The sequence below is a fragment of the Lingula anatina genome, chromosome 6, assembly GCF_051362555.1.
Source record: "Lingula anatina isolate TDL-2025a chromosome 6, LinAna3.0, whole genome shotgun sequence".
In the NCBI taxonomy this organism is placed as follows: Eukaryota; Metazoa; Brachiopoda; class Lingulata; order Lingulida; family Lingulidae; genus Lingula; species Lingula anatina.
The window spans coordinates 13,120,065-13,139,307 of record NC_141772.1 but is presented as its reverse complement, the minus strand read 5'-3'; the positions used below and the strand labels follow the sequence as shown (position 1 = coordinate 13,139,307).

General features: G+C 36.0%; 1 protein-coding gene across 1 annotated transcript; it reads left to right on the top strand.

Annotated features, from left to right (window-relative positions):
• Nucleotides 1-189: 189 nt before the first annotated feature.
• On the top strand, nt 190-13,999 carry LOC106175210 (ubiquitin carboxyl-terminal hydrolase 4). The gene is made up of 22 exons (XM_087014661.1): nt 190-365; nt 737-864; nt 2,352-2,458; nt 3,034-3,178; nt 3,477-3,622; nt 3,895-4,046; nt 4,341-4,485; nt 4,808-4,981; nt 5,360-5,518; nt 5,784-6,008; nt 6,538-6,621; nt 6,899-6,993; nt 7,162-7,233; nt 7,529-7,633; nt 7,987-8,051; nt 8,372-8,602; nt 10,873-10,943; nt 11,111-11,232; nt 11,516-11,665; nt 12,067-12,170; nt 12,518-12,606; nt 13,017-13,999. The coding sequence occupies exons 1-22, from the start codon at nt 277-279 to the stop codon at nt 13,218-13,220; spliced, it is 2,862 nt and encodes a 953-aa protein (XP_086870787.1). The 5' UTR covers nt 190-276; the 3' UTR covers nt 13,221-13,999.
• Nucleotides 14,000-19,243: the final 5,244 nt, after the last annotated feature.

Below are 19,243 nucleotides of genomic sequence, written 5' to 3'. Positions count from 1 at the left end.
TGTAGTACCAAAACCACCAATCAATGTTGCAGATACAATACCTTAGTCAAGACAGTTCTTCCTGACAAAATAAAAAAGGGAATTGTGGTTATGTTTGATTAAATTATGTAATCATTTATTCTAAAGTGCTGTATTCGTTCTTTATAAAACAATTTTATCACAGATTTATTTTGATTACAGTTAAAAATTCGAAAGGTCAAAGTCCAATCCATATTTACCCAACCAATCAAACGTCCTGTTAGAAATAGTCGGTATTTCCGAAACCCGATTTCCGAAATGGCGGAAGGTGGACCTCCTGATGTTGAGCTACAGAAAAATGAAATTAGACAGTTGATTAAAGAACCCCTCAAAAAGGGAGATATCTGGTAAGTATTTAAACGCTAAATGTACCGAGACAGGCTATTTTTCGAAGAAATTCAGTCCAGTTTCACAGCTAGAATACCTGAAGTTCCGTCAGAAATTTACGTCACTCATTAAGAAGGAACTAAGGCAACCAAACGCTAATTAAATTGTTGCAATTCTTGTTGAATTTTATTAATAACATTGAATTTGTCACAAACCAAAAAGATTCATCGTTTATAAACTATACGAGTTATGTTGTTAATAATTATTGTCATAAGGGTGCAGTTATGAGTCAGTGTTTTTGTTCAGGGGAACTCTTATCACTTTATCAGTTTCATTTCTATCATGTAAGTACATAGTTCCATGATTTTTATCAACCGGTCTTATGTTTCAGGTACTTGGTGGACGCTAAGTGGTTCAAGCAGTGGAAAAAATATGTAGGATTTGATGCATGGGATACAGTCAACACTGGAGAACAAACAGCCTATCCAGGTCCAATTGACAATAGTCCATTGCTGAAAGGTGAATTGTGTAATGTTAAAATGAATTAGGAAATATTAAGTACCTGTTATTGCAGTATGATTATCATATTTTATAATAGTTTTAAAAAGAATTAGGTACCCTAAATGTATAAGAAATATTTGCAGGGTATTTTTGATGTGATACTAAAGAGCGGAATGTAGCACAACCTTGAGCAGAATTGAATCAAGAGCTGATTTGAAATGACTGTTGTTCTGCCACATCATTCTGGCTTTACTGGATAGATGCCCAGAGAGACATGTCAAATTGAGTTCATGATACTTATGAGTGTGCTACATAGTATAGATACAACATTGCCAACATGTGAGTAATAAAAATAGTTGTCTAATGAGCAACAGGTTGACCCCTTCTGGAAAACTGCAGCTTAATTGAAATTATCACCGTTTGCAATCCAAATTAAACATTAATTTCCATAAAAAGTTAGCTTGCAGTTTTTTTGTTGCTTGTTAAAATAGCACTAGGTGAAAAGATTTATCAGAAACTGTTGAAACTCAGCTCACATTGAATTGGAGACTCTAAGATAACTTATTATTATTTCATTATAGTTTATTTAAGTAAGTTAATAATAATTGAAAAAGCATGATGGTATATCCAAAGAAATTCTAGAGGAGTGAAAATAATATCCAAATACTCCCTTGATTATAAGATAAAGACATTTTTCAGGTCTGGATGCATTTTATTGATTTATTGAGATTTATTGAATATTAATAAAGTTGAGCAATAATGGTGGCTTTTAGAAGATAAATTCCAGTAGAATTTTCACATTCAGACCTCTTATATCAAGGATCTTTATAAATTGAACACATATAATAAGTAATTGTTGGAAATTTTATAAATTTTACAAAGCAGGTTTTGAAAAGTGCCAGTGTTAAGCTTGCAGTTGTGTATGGATTCAGAACCCTAAATCGCTTGGTCGGTCTCGGCCTAATAGATTATTAGATTGTTTCTGTGGCATGTACTACAGCAGCATGGAGTATTGATCTGGGAGGCAGCTAATCACTTTACTGGAACTAATAGCAGCATACTGCTATTTACACCCCTGGATGTACATTTCAAAGAGCATAAGTTATACCGTCTCTCATTACTACATGGGATGTTCATCTTTTTCCAATTTGATATTCTAGCTTTTGACTTTGCATTGGCTGTTTTTAGCCAGTACAGGTACTAGTTAGATCTATGTTAAAGGGGCTTCCTCACATTATGTTGCTTATAGCGTTCATCTTTTCTTAACTTTTCAGTAAAGGTGATGTTTCTCCCTTCTCTCTCTCTCTCTCGCTCTTCATATCAAGTAGCACATTTGAAAATCGCGATATTAAGATCAATTCTACAATGATTGTTCTTGTAGGTGAGTTACAAGGACATGTTCATGGTTCAAATATTTTGTCTGATGATGATAAAGTGATAAAGGTTAAAAGATGGATAGTGAATGCTCATGGCATTTGTTTTCAGATGGCTTTTTTTTTTTTCAGAGAGTGGTGCCCTGAAAGAGCACTTGGTAGATGAGTTGGACTATGTGCTGGTGCCAGAAGAGGGATGGGAGAAGATGTCTTCATGGTACCCACCTGTGGAAGGTCAGGTAAGGGCAACCCAGACGCCTACTTCATACTTGCTTCATTTAACTTTAATAGGAAGAAATGTTAGTTTAAAAAAATCATATTCTTTAAAGCAATAAAGTTAAACCTGCTGGTGAAATATTCCTATACAACAAGAAGCAGGTGCCTTCAGCTTGGTTTTATAATCCTGCATTTATATTATAATAATTATTTGGTTGAAAGCTTTCAAGGTCTTGTACATATGGAATAGAACTAGGCTTGATATTGGCAGTAGCATCAGTAGCATTTGTCACTTGATATTGTGAAGCTGGTTCAGAATGCTACTGTCTTTAACTTCAGATGAAAATTGTTTGAGAAACAACCTGAAATTTTCAAAAAAAAAAAAAATCACTGTAATAGTGGGCTCTGGTGATGTTGTGACAGCTGTGAAAAATTTAATTTCTACCCTTGTGTTAATGTTATTTATTGAAAAAAGTCAAGAAATCCTTTTATTATTATAATTTGTTTTATGTAAGAGGAACAAGCATACTGTATTTTTAAAAAATATATATCCTTTATGTAAGATGTGAGTATCTAAGACATATCTCCATTTCTTCAGAAACCCATAGCCAGGAAGGTGATAGAGCAGGGGATGTTTGTAAAGCACTGCAAGGTGGAGGTTTATCTCATGGACCTGAAGCTGTGCAAGAATGAAGACATAGACCACTGCACCAGCAAACAGTTCAGCAGGGCAGACACCATTGGTAAGTAGTATTGTTGAAGGATTGAGAAGAAGCATGTAGCCATGATGATTGTATGTGGTTTACCCTTCTTATGTGATATAAATATAATTGCAGTGTGCAACTTTCACTGAGTGGTGCTGTTCCTGGTATTAAAACATTTGGGGGAAAAAACTTGTCTTTTAACATGAATTTTTCAGATGTTTTAATGGGATTAAAGTTGCAACATTAAATTAGAGGGGAGAACAAAGGCAAGTACACTGTGTTAATGCATCAAGTTAGGTATATTGTCATCACACACTTCATTATTTTCTTACTGCAGATGATATTGAAAAAGAAATGAGGCGGATATTTAGCATCACGGATGACAAAGAGGTCCGCCTGTGGAACAAGTACATGTCCAACACCTACGAACACCTGAATAAACCTGACAACACAGTACAGGATGCTGGCCTTTACTCGGGACAGGTGAGTAGAACTAGGATTGACTGTATCTTTTACTCGGGACAGGTGAGTTGAACTAGAACTGACAATTAGTGTGCGGTGTGTGTAATGCAGGGCACCGTCAAAGTTTGGGGTTTGTATCATGCTCACTGTAAAAGTGAAATATGTGGAATTTTTTTGTGAATTATTCCTACTGTCTAGTTTGCAATTATGCTTTCCCTTGGAATATTGTACTTACCCTTTGTGTAAGCATTCTTACCTGTTGTCTCAAGGTAAATATGTCATTATATGTGCAGGTGATAGTAGTGGAGCAGCAGAATGAGGATGGTACCTGGCCCAGGCAGACCAAGAGTACGTCAGCCTACAATTCTGGCTCTGCTAGTACAGCTACCACAAGCACTCAGATTGAATCTGGCCCCTCGTCTACAGCCACTTCTTCTACCAGCAGGTAATACTAAGTTATGCTGAATGCTCTCTCGGTGTTCATAATGATAATTTGACTGTTAATTTCAAAGAGCAGGCCTGCCAGTATTTTTTTAGTATTTGTTTACCTTAAGAAATTTAGCATTTTAGGAATTGGAGAAATCGTAATATGTACTTATGGTTTTTGTCTATTTGACATGTTTATGCTATTGGATGCATTCTCTTCCATATTTGTAAATTGTTTCAAGCAATTGTCTTATCTGATTATTGTGTAACATAACAAATTCAGGCTATTAATTACATCCTCTCCAATTCCCAGGTCTATCTACAACAGCAGTGGTAGCAGTAGTTCTTACTCAAACCACGGCTATGGCTCCTACTACTCTAACAGAGGCAGTGCTTCCCCAGGTCTTTGTGGACTTAGCAACCTGGGCAACACTTGTTTTATGAACTCTGCTTTGCAGGTAAGGGCATACATGTTCAGCATGATGTAAAACCATCATGTTTTTAGGGTGCAGTCATAAGTAAATGATTTAGAGGATCATTTTGCTGTTGGTTTCTGTGAACTGGACAAAGTTTTGTTTTAGATTAAACTTGGATTTAGTCTAGTTAAAGTCAGATTTGATACCAGCATAAAAGTCATAATATTTGCCATACTTTACAATTCTAGCTGTAAACTTCTGCTTTTCAGACAGAAATCAGGTCATTCTGGAAAAGCTGGATTAAATCTGACATGAAATAGAACTTTTATTTATACTCATGATTATGTCTTCCTCCCTATTTCAGTGCATGCACAATGTTCCACCATTGGTGGAGTACTTCCTAGCAGATCGCTGGAAAGATGAGCTCAATCTAGATAACCCACTGGGTATGAAGGGAGAGATAGCCAAGACCTTTGCCTCCCTTATACATGATGTATGGTCGGGAAAGTATAGCTATGTGATACCAAGAGATTTCAAGGTGAGAGTTTTTTACGCCTGCTTGTGCCATGTTTGTTCAAATAGAGGCATGAGCTTTTTCTGTGAAATTCTGTGATTTTTAATTCAGTTCTCCAGGTGGCCTCAAACTTCAGGAAGATAGGTATTGGTGCAATAATAATATTTTTTTTTTCAAAAACCCAAGCTCATGTTGGCAAATATCTCAAAATTAGTTTGTGGCATATTGTTAAGTCTCTCTCACTATTCGAACCAGTCTGTGGGCTACCTCTTTTTAGGCTTTCATTGATAAATTGTGGATATTACTTTGACTCAAACGTTTTAGTTTATTGCTTGATATTACCATGAAACCAAATTTCTGAGAAAATATTTTTCTCTTAATCTGTCTTCATCCTCCCTACAGATTGCAGTAGGCAGGTTTGCCCCCCAATTCTCTGGCTACCAGCAACAAGACTCACAAGAACTGATGGCATTCCTGCTGGATGGGCTACACGAAGACTTGAACAGGGTGAAGAAGAAGCCTTACGTTGAGGTGAAAGATGCAAATGGAAGACCAGACCATGTGAGTTGATTTTTTTTTACCTTCACAGACTGACTTGTCAAGTTTGTTAAATGGAGTAAGGTCATTGGTGATATCAGATTGGTGAATCAGACTTTTCAAGGGTGTCCAAAATATTGGCAGGTCTCTAGACAAGACATAAAAATTTTTTATCAACTGTTAATGTTTGTTCACATCAGGTCTTAATGGTATAATCTCTGTTCTTGGAAATTTAAGAAAATTTATGGACAAAGGTTTTTAATTAATGTTTTTCCATATTTCTTTTCAGGAAGTCGCCAAGGAAGCTTGGGATAGTTACAAGTTACGCAATGACTCTGTTATAGTAGACACTTTTCACGGACTTCTAAAGTCTAGGCTTATATGTCCTGAATGCGATAAACATTCTGTAACTTTTGACCCCTTTTGCTATCTATCATTACCCTTGCCGTACAAGAAAGAGAGACAGATTGAAGTGTTCTTAGTTGCTCAAGATCCGTCAAAGAAGTTAGTGCAGGTAGGTTCAGTAGGATGTCTGTCTGATTGGTTTGTACTTAGGCTTCGTTCACATGCAATGTCTATTTTCTAAATTCTATTTTCTATTCGCGCTATCTTATGATCATGGTCTGTGCATTGAATATCCCGCCGCGTAATTACTGGCAGCGCGAGCCAGTTACTTATAGTAACTTATAGTAACTGGCTCGCGCTGCCAGTAATTACGCCGCGGGATATTCAGTGCACAGACCGTGATCATAAGACATACCGCGAATAGAAAATAGAATTTAGAAAATAGACATTGCATGTGAACGAAGCCTTAGTGTAAATATTTGGTAGTTCACCAATTTCATTCTTGACTCGGGGCAGAGTTATTCTGTTTAATATATCCCATTACAAAGTTTTGTGGTAAAAGATGTGATGTTATGTTTGTTCAGCTAGTGAAAATACGTGGCATGAATTTGTTTTGCTGTATGGATAGAAAATAGAAAAAATTATTTTGACCCTTCTGTCCATTGATAGCACCATGTGGTTTGAATTCCTTTTTCCAGTACAAATTGACAGTACCCAAACAAGGCTCTGTAGCAGACCTGTGCAATGCTTTGTCCAAACATACAAATATTCCGTCAGAAAAGGTGAGTCTACCTCTCTAATATTCAGATATTGTGATTAAGATTGAGACTTCATCAGTAGAGACCTTGAAGTGGCTCGTACTTACAGCTTTTTCTAATAATTTAAAATAAATTAAGAGTGGAAATAAGATGTTGTTGTTTAGTGCATGTTATCCTATATAAGCCATAGAATTTGGTGAGTTGTCTTAAGTGCATGCTTAGTTGAAATGGAAATGAATTCCACAGTGAGCCCAGTGTTTGAGCTTGTTTTTGTTCATGCCCTCTTTCTTTCCTTCTCTAGATGGTGGTGACAGATGTCTACAATCATAGGTTCCACAAAGTGTTCTCACATGATGAGGGCTTGAATCACATATTAGACAGAGACGATATATTTATGTAAGTATTTTACAAATAAGTTACTCCAATGACGGATTAATATGAAGGTGATGTGGAAAGTTAAAATGTTGCTCCCTTGTTTGAAAAGAAAATCTGAACTGTTTTGACTACTTCTTGTTTAACAAGTTGGAAAGTTTTTATTGTTTTTGTACTTTTTATTGGCTTCAGTTATGAAGTGCCAATTAGCAGCCACGACGACCCAGAAACTGTGATTATCCCTGTATATTTAAGGGAAAAAAGGTATGACATGCATAAGTTTGGTGTATATATGGGTATGATAACCAAGAGTTACGTATGGCATTGGATTGAAAGCTGGAAGTTGTTGTTTGGCTATGGTGGTATCTTCTGTTTGTTAAAATTCACAAGTTGTTGCATTATCAGTAACAGTTTTTATCTTCAATAACATTGTAAAAAAAGACTTGGTGCATTGCTTGATACAAGTGTAAGATACGTTTTCATATGAGATTTAGCTCCAGTACCTTAACTTGTTGCTGTCCATTAGCTGTTAGTAATGTATTATTTTTTTCCCTGTTAGGAAAGGGTACCATGCTGCCCTGTTTGGACAGCCACTCTTGGTAGCTGTACCCAGAAAGACATGCTCTTACGACGTCCTCTACACTTCTGTACTACAAAAAATGAGGTAAGGAGCATTTATATTTCAGTCTCACAGGTATCATGGTGCTTTCTGGCCAAAGTTTCAGGAGAACATTTTCCATAGTAATGATTATTGAATATCTCTATATTAGATTATCTTTGACAGTAGGTGAAAAATGTCAAAGGTGGCATGTCTCCATTAATCCCATGCAAAAACTAAAAATCAATATCTACAAAGGTTCTGATATACTCACAGATTTATGTGAGCTTTTTTTTCCCATTTGGCCATTCAAATCAGTTGGCCACAGACTGAGTGTATTGTAGACTAGTTATAACCTAGCTAAATACGTTTAACTTTTAATGAGATCCACATTTCAATACCCTTTTCACATTTTCTAGTCGTTATGTAAAGGAGCCAGCAGAAGATGAAATTTGGTGGACTGAAGAGAAGGAAATGAATGGAGGTACAGTCTTCTCCAGCTGCTGCAAGCATCACTAATTTCAACACCTCAAAATCTTTGGATAGCATATACAATACAATGTATTACATTGGGTTGGGTCAACTACTGAATATTTCACTTATGGCTAAAAAATCAAATTTAACTGAAAATAAATTATTAATCTGTTATTGTTATATGAGTTTGCTCTTAAGAAATTGATAAATGGAAGATTGTACAAGAAATTGATAATATCATAGAGCCTCTCAAGTGCATATGTTTATTTTATGCACTATTTAGGCAATCTGTATGTTTTAATAATTAGATAAATTTATTATGCTAAATAGAGGGATCAGACATGGAAACTAGCAGTGTAGACAGTGATAGTATGCAAGACAACAAAGAGACAGAGGAGGAGGGACAGCAAGAGGAGGAACAGCCAGAGGGGGAGGGACAGCCACTAGAGGAAGAACCAAAGGAGAAAAAACACAGAATGTTTGAATTCCACCTAGTCAACTCGTATGGGAGCAGTGAAATTGGTGCTTTGAAAGATGATGGAAAACCCATCAAGTTTAGTAGTAAGTGTATATATTATCCAGGTCACACTCTAGTCACAAAGTTTATTTTTTTTATGTACAGACACAGATGTGTCTGTACATATTGCCATCACCTGCGTCTGTCGTCGCCGTCCCCGTCGCCGTCGCCGTGCACTTTCATCGTTAACACGATAAGTGGAAGACAGTTTTACTTTTTGGCTTTATATTTACAGAGCTGATAAATATTCATAAAACGCAGGTCAAGTTCGAAAATCAGCATGTTTGGGCCATTATTGTAGAAGTTATGCTGTTTTTTCACTTTTTAACATATATGCAACACTGTTAACACATTTCAAGGAAAACCGATAGGCCTGTTGTCATGAAACTCACAGGAGTAATCAATCTCACTAAAATACAGGTCAAGTTTGAAAATCGGCATTATCGGGCCATTATTTTAGAAGTTATGCTGTTTTTTCACATTTCCTCAGATTCAATTCTTAGGCATGTTAACAGTCTCATTATTTAACTAATAAGATACATAAAGGTGTTTGTTTCACATTTCCTGCATCTGTACAACATTGTTAGTTGATTGTGTAAAAATGATGGTAAACTTGTTATCGTGTATTGTGTAATAGAGTTTCAAATATGGAAATAAACTCATATCATTGCAGTCTGTCAGATTCAATCATTCACGATGTTCAGAATCTCAGAATGGAGGAAATTGGACATTTAACACTGTTGTATTGATACTTTCCCCATCTCATCAATTTTCTTAGTTGATCATATAAAAATGGCAGTAAACTGTTAATTTTGTTTCATGTTAAAAAATTGTTAAAAATGGGAAAAAAAACATTTCAGAACAGTGCTGTCTTGTTTACTTTTTGGCATTTTCAAGATGTGACTTTGAAGTTCCATGGTCCTGAAGACCTTTGCTAGTCACATTTTCTGAATATCCATGATACCAATATTTTATTATTAAAAATTGATGGTCATTATGCTGTTAAACATTATGTAACGTTGCATCAAAATTTGAAGAAACCCCTATTTTGGACACTGCTCCCATGTCACTTACTGTTCTCAAACTTAGGGAAAGAAACATGGGACTTAAATAAAGCTTCAGTGGGCAATGCAGTCTATTTGGTAAATTTTTCTGGCAGTTAAACAGTTTTTTGTGAAAATTTAATTTTTCACATATTGGCATTTTCAAGGTGTGACTTAGAACCTCCACGGGCTTGAAGACCCATGCTAGTCACATTTTCTGAAAATCCATGATACGTGTATTTCATTATTAAAAACTGATGGTCTTTATGCTGTTAAGCATTATGTAATATTGCATCAAAATAGAAGAAAACACAATTTTGGGTATTGCTGCCATGATGACCATTATGGGTAAACCATGTTACTTATGATTGTCAAACTTTCAAAAAAGAAACACAGGACTAAATTGCAGCCGAGTTGTAAAAGCAGTCTAATTTGCTTCTTTTTATTGTAGTAATACATTTTAGTGAAATATTCATATTTATCGTGTTGCCATTCATTGTGGGACTCAGAGCTCCCATGGACATAAAGCCGAATGGTAACCAAATTTTCTACATGTCCATGCTATTTATAGTCAATAATCAAAAATTGGTGATAATTATTCTGTAATTTATTATGTAATGTTACATCAAAATTGACAAAAATGCACTGCTACAATAAACATTATGAAAAGAAACTGTGTTACTTATTATTATTATTTTTAACTTACAAGTTTGATTTTTAGGATTGGCATGCAGTTCAAATTAGAAAGCCAGCTCAATTGGGTTATCATTTATAATTGAATTTATGCAATTTTGTGTAAAATTTTCATTTTTCTCATTCTGGCACTTTCAAAGTGTGAACTCTCATGGGCCTGAAGCCTTATGCTTGTTTCATATATATTTACATTGGTGTTACCTGTTGAGCATATTTAAATTTTGATGTTGAATTTGCAGTTAAGCATAATGTACTTTTGTATCAGAATTGACAGCAGCCTATTTTGTGCATTATTTTCAGCTTTTTGTCTGTACATTTGACAGCTTTGCTGCCTTGTCTAACATAAGGATTTGGAACTAGTAAAATGAAGTAAAAGTAATTAAAGCATTTGTGATCAGTTAACAGGACAGGCTAGTGAAGAAATGTTTCCTGTAGACTAGTTGGTGTGTGCAAAGATCAATATGAATATAATTATTTCATGACTTAAACTTGGCTATTACCTTCATATGTCTGTTGTATTCAATGTCTTTTAATGCATTGTAAAGTGAGGTGGTTAAAATATATTGTTTTCATTGTAGATCGGTCCTACCTAGCAGTGGACTGGCATCCAAAGGCAAAAGAAAAGTTCTATGATGAACGAGCTGCTGAGGTAAGTGTGCTGTCTGTTTACATTGGAGGAATATCCTCAGTTTGCAAAATTTATTTATTGGTTATATCTGATCACCAGTGTCATCCACATAAATCTGTTTGCTACAATGCCATTCATTGAAATTAATTGAGTGTAAAAGGGTTTATTTATTTATTTATTTATTTCAGGATATAGATGTCCACCCTACTGTGAACCAAAGGGCAGCCAAACAACAGAAGCAGCCCATACAGCTTAGTGAATGTTTGGATCTCTTCACAACTGATGAAAAATTAGGAGAGCATGATTTGTGGTAAGATTTTTTTTTTAACTTCATTACCACAGTTGATCACCTCAAGTTATGCTCTACTGTTTCAGCAATTATTATATTATCTGTTTTTGTTATCATTTTTACAGAAGTTTAGGGCAAAGTATTGTAATCATATTTTCCAGATGTGCTTTACAGTTACACTTTATGAAGTTGATAGTTTTTATTTTAATACTGAAATATCATATATTTACATAAGAAGAAGAGTTTTTGTTATAATTTGTATATCACATATTTACCCAGGTACTGATATCATATATTTACCCAGGTATTGTCCAGACTGTAAGAAGCATCAACAGGCCACCAAGAAGTTTGACCTCTGGTCACTGCCTGATTACCTGATTATCCACCTTAAGAGGTTCTCTTATAACCGCTACTGGAGGGACAAGCTGGACACTTTTGTGGAGTACCCCACCAAGTAAGTGGGCACAAGGAGAGCAGGGGAGGGGAGGGGGGTGGGATGGACTGCCCCATCTTTAACATAATATACCTGATTGTGTTTTCTTTCACGCCTGGCACCATTTTAGGGTGTCAGCACAGGTTTCCAAGAGGGAATGAAACGGATCAATGTAGACCATTGTAAACCATTCCATAAAATACATGAAATTTTGCAAGACCGTGCCCACTAGATGATAAGTAAACAGAAATCAAGATAAAGGGCAGTCTAATATATTAGCGTGAATGGCATTGATGAAGTCTTTTTCTCAAAAACACAATATGTATTGTAAAATGGTTCAAGATTTTTTTCAGCTTTATGTAAAATAAAAATGATTTAAAAGTTTTAACAGCTATAATAATTATTCATTGTGATATTTTCAGGGGGTTGAACATGAAGAATTTTGTAATTAACAAGAGTGCTGGTCCACTACTGTATGACCTGATAGCTGTGTCTAATCATTATGGTGGCATGGGAGGAGGTCATTGTAAGTAAACACGGAAATATACATTACTGTGCTTGCACATTCATGCACACGTGCATGCGCTCGCTCACACACACACACACTTGGTTGGAACTGATTCCTCTTTCTAACCACTTTGTGTAGGATGTTGTAATTGAACACCTAAGTAAACACACTAACTTCTGTTGTTGCACATTCACACTCATGGTCAAGCCAGCACATGCACACACATGCAAGCGCACACAATTGATTTGAACTGTTCAGAAAAAGCTGCATTCACTGTTTTACTCCCCATGTGCTGTATCTAATCGCTATCTTGGATTAGTAAAATGCCATACAGTATACAATGAGTCACACATACACTGTTTCAGACACTGCATACTGCAAGAATAAAGACCTGGAGGAGTGGCATTACTTTGATGACTCCAGTGTCTCCCAGACCACTGAAGATGCTGCAGTGGTAAGTCTTTACATATTTGGAAGGAAAACTGTGTTTTTATGTGAAAACTAACTTAAATTTTTTTTTAATATTAGATTGCTAGGGAATGTTGTTTCATGGTACAACCTCAACAGGGGATTGAGTTTTGTTTAAATTGATAGGTTTCAGTTGATTTAATTATCATACTTAGAATTTATTTTTAAAGACTTTTGATCTAATATGATTTTTTGTCTGTGTGCTTGAAAAAACCAAAAAGTAAGGTGAAATAATTTTTCAGTCTTTTGTGTAAAGATGGTAAAAAAGTATATTCCTCAAATAGGTCAAAATGTCATGCGTCGTAGGTAAAAACCTGTTTTGTCTCTTTATATTAGATAAACAATTTTTACCAAAGATAGAAACTGTTCATTGAATCACATTGTGTTCTTTTGAAGACAAAAGCTGGGTATGTGTTGGTCTACCAACGGCGCAGCGCAGTCATCAACACCAAGCAGAAAGCTGACATCCCGGCCGCACTGGGCATGTCTCCAGACTCAGATGGGAACGTGGACATCATGGCGGACAGCTCCGAATACAGTGAAAGCAACGGAGCCAGTAACCACAATGATGATGACGATGACATGGAAGTGAGCAATTAGAGACAGTTGCTATAGCTACATGTTATAGCTGCGTAGTTGCAAGGAGGGTAACAGCTTTATCGTGGCCCACTACATGTATGACCCAAGATTTTTTTACTTCCATAATGAAAGTGTGAGCAATTAGAGAGACAGCAGTTATAGATATGAATAATATATAAATCAAAATACATTTATTGATGGTGACAAGAATTTAGTGGTGGAAGAAAGAAATAAATGTGCAAGAAAGGAGATTCAAGTAACACGGAGATGTTTTATGGACATGCAAGACACCCATGGAAAGCATGGTCATCTCCCATCTCTATAAAGGCATAATTACAGATTAGATAAAAAAATGTTCATGTGAGAACATGGATTACAGTTTATATAATGGGTTAGATTTCAGATGAAAAGAATATTCCATACTGTACAAGACAATACTAACTGAAGGATAATCCGTTGTGAATTTTATGGATTATTTTCATTGTAATGATTATTCCCAATTGAGATACATGAATGCAGAGTCGAATACTAAAACTAACAATTATAATTTTAAGGCGGACAAGGTAGCTATCATCGAAGGCACTGCTATGAATTTTTGATGGTGTTCCTAAGAAATGCATCACGCGCATTTTATATCACTCTGTATTAATATTTATGCACACACTGGTTGTTCCAAGAGCGAGATCTGTTAATTTATGGCATTGATACATGTATGAATGGATCCATTTTCAGAAGGCAGTAGTACCAGTGTTGACACCATAAGCAACATGTTCGATTATAAAAACAACATTTTCATTTGAGTTAGATCTCTGTTGGCTTCGTGGTTGACATAGTCTTCAGGTCCAGCTGAATGTTAATTTCTACTGCATATATTATAGGTGAGATACTCTTGCTGTCAAGTAGTACGTGAACACAGGTGAAAAGTGGAGATTAGTCACACCCTAGATTGCCCAAAGTCTCATGAATGATCGTAAAATCCACCGTGATTCACCCTTATTAGAGAAGTTAATTCCAGTTCATGCAGATTCTCACAAAAATTTTTTTGTCAGTTTTGGATGATCCCCATTTATTTCTGACATTGATTTGAAACTATTCCTCAGGCACACATCAGGGTCTCGACCGTATCAGTTTTCCCGCCTAAATGCAACAACCACAGGGTAAATTGGAACTGCAAAAGCCTCTTTCAGTTTTCTTTGTCATGAATTTCAGAGTTAAAAAAGGCCCAGGTGAGACCCTTGGTCTCTTTTTGACCGGTGGTCAAAATTTAAAGGATTCATGATATGCCACTTAATGCCTTTTGTTGGAAATTCAAAGATGAAATTTTATAAATCTGTCAAGCTATCGTCTTTAGTGTTTTATTTTTCAACTTAAATGGCTGTTTTCATTTTGATAAATAGAATTGAATTTACCATACAGAAATGTATATTGTGCAAGAGAATGGTGGATTAGTCTGGAGTGTATAAAATGCTGAATTCCCCATGAATTTTTATGTATTCAAATTATTATGTCTTAGAAATGAAAGGAATTTTAAAATGCATAGCTTGCTGTGAGTTGGTTGCTGGCAATTAACAGTACTTTTTTGTGTTTGTGGCAGAGGAGATACTATATACTATAAATTGATTTGGAGTTATTTAGGTGTAAACAAAGTGTTTCTTTTCATTCTTTTGCGATTTTCCAAACACTGCCCATTGTGGTTACTATTATAGAGCCCCCCCCCCCCCCCCCCCCGCACACATACATACATACATACATACATACGTACACTGTCACTCTTGTATGAGCCCCCTTTCTTTACATATTTGTAACGTAATATTTATATTTAAACAGACTACATTTGCATGTGTGGAGCCTATGCAACTTGTTGTACAGTTGTTAACAGTTAACCTGAGTGCAGTATGTTAACATTTTTAAATACTGAAAGACTATCAAGCATGGTTTTGTACTAAATGGTAAGAGTAACCTGTGTTATTTATAATATTCAATGTAGTACAATGTATTACACTATACAGCTACAACTAGTACCTTATGTATTTGGTCATATTGTTGTACGTTCCATTATTTCTGTTCATGTTGTTTAAACACATAATTTTCAAGGAAAAATAAAGTTTGAAACTTATAAATCATAACTTGGTGTGGCTGGATTATTATAAATATTGCTGATAAATAATGTGTTAATCTTAGTATAAGGTCACATTTATACACCCTGAGTTTGAGGGGTCACTTGAAATGTTTCCACTTCAGGTCACATACATACACCCTGAGTTTGAGGGGTTACTGGAAACGTTTCCAATTCAGAAGGTCACATTTATACACCCAGAGTTTGAAGGGTAACTAGAACTTTTTTTTCAGTTCAGCAACAGAGCATGTCATTGATTCAGAGGAGAGGTTAATGTGTTTGGTGAAACTCGGGATGTATTTACATTAAAGATGGGACCACCCTCCTCAGTGTTTTTGCTCTGCATGATCAGGTTTAGCTAACTCGCCATCATAAATGAGGATGTCAAAAACTCAAAAGACTAATTGAAAGAAAATATTTACATATCCTCCATTTGAGCCTAGGACTTCAGCAGGCGTTGTTTCCATTGGAGGATTATTTTTTTTGTAGAATTTTGCATTTCTGGGGTATTTTTACACCAGATCAAGGCCTAGCCTTATTCGAAGTTATAGTGGTCTGAATGTTCAGAAGCAGCAGATACATAGCAAGCGCAACAAATAACTCACTGACTGAAAGTTTTGATAACGCACATCTCAAATCAAATGCCAGTACATTACGAGTGCCAAGGGTAAGTGTCGGCACGTTTCTTTATTTTCGGTGCCAATTTTTTAACATTTTGCAATAATAACTACATTGGGTGCTGACATTCTCATCACGTAAGGAAAACGACTTTTTTTTTTTTTTTTTTTTTTTACACCAAGTTATTTAGCAGCCAGGGCAATTATTAATTTACTCTTCAGTCGCTTTTGGGGTACTGAAAAAAAAAAGATTGTTGTACCGTAAAATTTTGAACAGATTTAGCCTGTGTAGTATTGAATGATAGAAATATGCAATGGATGATATGGTCTTTTAATTATCCTTTGCCGATAAAGGGTTTGTAAGTTGATGAACTTGGTCAAAATGTTTAAAAAAAAGAGATCATTACTACTGTTGTAGTTTTATAATAACCGGTGAAAATGGATATCAATTCAAATGCTGATAATCTTACAAAGGAAGGGTCCAAACTAAGAGAGAGAGAAAGAGGGGGTTCGGGTTAGTATATACCCAGTACGTAGGGGAGAGCGGGGTGGGTTGGAACGCGGGTAAGTTGGAACATTGGCTTTATTTCTTAAACTACAAGACCGATCATGTGCTCCTTCAGCATAAAAATGTCAAGTGGCATGGTCATTCATCCGGTAAACTTTTGGAAGTTTCGAAAATGCAGTAAAAGTCTTATGCGAAAAAAACTCATTTTCGCTACTCGAAGTAAGTTTTCATACTTTTGACACTCATCGTGCTGTGAACTAAAGTATAAGGATTATATCACTGAAATTGTGCATAGCGCTTAGGACCACCGTTATGTTAAAAAAGCTGTAGTTTTTTTAATCACCTCCCACGTGTTAAAGAAATACAGTGTCATAAGTAGGCCATGACGTCATGGGGGCTGGTCGGAACATTTGACATGGGGCCAGTTGGAACACTGTCAGGGGTGTTCCAACCCACCCCGCACGGTGTTTTTCATTTTTTTAAACCTCTCTAAATGTTTTAATTTCAACTTTGAAGAGAGTAGTAACGTAGTAACCCAGTACAACTCCAACTGGAGACGAAATCTAGCTGATAGAACATCTCCAAGATGCCGGAATGTACATGCGTGTAGAAGATACAAGGGGGGATGGTCACTGCTTGTTAAATGCAGTTGCTAGCTGTTTGGTCGAAAATTGTCTGCATGCCCACTGTTGCTTTTTGCGATAAATTGCTTTTAGATGTGGAAGGAAATGTCGATTATTACTCTGCTTTTCGCGGCAAAATGAAAATATTCTAGCTGAGAGCCTATGTTATGGATAAACTATACAACACCAATTCTGCCGATATTGTTTTAGATGCTTTGTGTAATGGGTTGGGGGTTGCTGTTAATGTTTAGTGAACGAGGGCACAAAATCCGCCAGAAAAGACAAACATTCACCTCGTAACTTAGGCATAGATTCAGTTGAAATCTCAGTTGCCCTCACCGGAAGAGGTGCTACAGCACACTAAGGCTTTTAGATCGATCTAGATTACTGTCACTAGATTACTGTCAGATAATCCGGCTTAAATGTCCGTCCCGCCTACTACAAGCTGTAAGGGGGTAATTAACTTTGGTGTCCGCTCGGCTGACAGCTATTTAGCGTGAACCCCCAGGGAGTTAGGTCGATCTAAAGTAGATCGATCTAATCTCTGGAAATGGGGTCTAAAGCGCACTTAAGAAAAGCCCAAAACAGCTCAAGTCCAGCAATAATTAGACCGGTTCCAAAGGCTCACCGTCGCAGTCCAAAGATTAAAAGAAGAAAACGATGCAGTGCAGTACTAACTGACATACCTGAAAATGAGCTACTCGAAAAAGAAAAGGCCAAGCCCAACAAAATTAAAAAGGACAAGCGCAACAAAAATAAAAAAACAGTTAAAGATTTCTAGTCGATAGAGAAAATCAAGAAAAAGGAAATTAAAGATGACCAACGATTCTGAGTCAGAAGAAGAGTGGCCATCTCTGGTTTGTTGGGAGCCGTTCATTAACAGCCGACCAAAAGAGAAATGGGTTAAATGCATTGTTTGTCTAAAGTGGTCACATGAAGACTGTACTAAGGTTGACCAAGTGTACATACTGAGTATGTCAGAACTGCGATTTTGATTCTGAGTTGTTGAGTTGAAAGAGATACAGTTTTCATTTGTAGGTCTAACATACTGTTGTTGATAGGTTGAGTTATGTGAGTTCAATTTCTTTTCTCTTAAACTACACCACTTTTGTTATCATTATGAAATGACGTGTACCTCGAAAAGACTATTTGAAAGCGAATTGTAAACGTAAAAAATGCTTACAAACTATGGAGATACGAATACAAAGTAACACGCACTTGTTGGGAAATTAATATAGATAAACCTACTCTTAAAATGAATTATACTTTGAATTTATATGCAAGCGTTCCAACTCGCCCTCTTGTTCCAACTCACCCCACTGCCTGTTCCAACTTACCCCGCGGGTGGGGTGAGATGGAACGTTTTAGGAGGCAACTTTGAGCATTTATTACTCTAAAATAAAAAGACCTACTTGATGTTTTATTTCATAGATGAGTGCGGCATATAATTTTCCCCTATCAGATTTTTTATTTTTGTCCCCAAAGCTTTGACTGCTGAGATATCGCAAAAAAGGTGAAAACTGTTCCAACCAACCCCGCTCTCCCCTATATTCTCCCAATGACGGCATACTATATTTTTTCTTTCTAACTACAGTTCGCGAGTTAAAAAGTAAATTCTGTTAATTCTGCCATTTAAAAATAGTGGGACGGTAGGCGCCTTTATTTCTTATTCCTTCATTCGTATTTTATTCATTTCCATTTCTATTATCATTATCCAATTATTTATTGTTTTGACAACAAAGAATATGGTCATTCGCAAACGTATTTTGCGATTAACTAGTCATAATTTGATAACACAATACCCGCATTGCAGTTATTGAAAAATATACTTAACATTGCGCATGACTTATTTGTCTGTAAGTTATGCGTGTGATTTTCTTAATCTATCGAGCCGGTCGCGTAGACACAGCCATTCTGTAAATAAAAACTCTTTGGATCAATAGTAGTGCTTAATCGATAAAGAGCTTAGTGTAATAAAATTCAGGGGGTGATCGGGCTTATGTGCGATGAGTTTGCAATGAGGCAAAAATATTTTTTTTATATATAATCCACGATATGAGAGAGATAAAGATTTGGTAGAAATATGATAAGCTTTGATATAATTGAGAATTAAGCTCAGAATTTCCAAAAAAAATTGTTTCTTTTTTCATTCGTATAGTTGCCCCAGTCCTCCCCCCAAA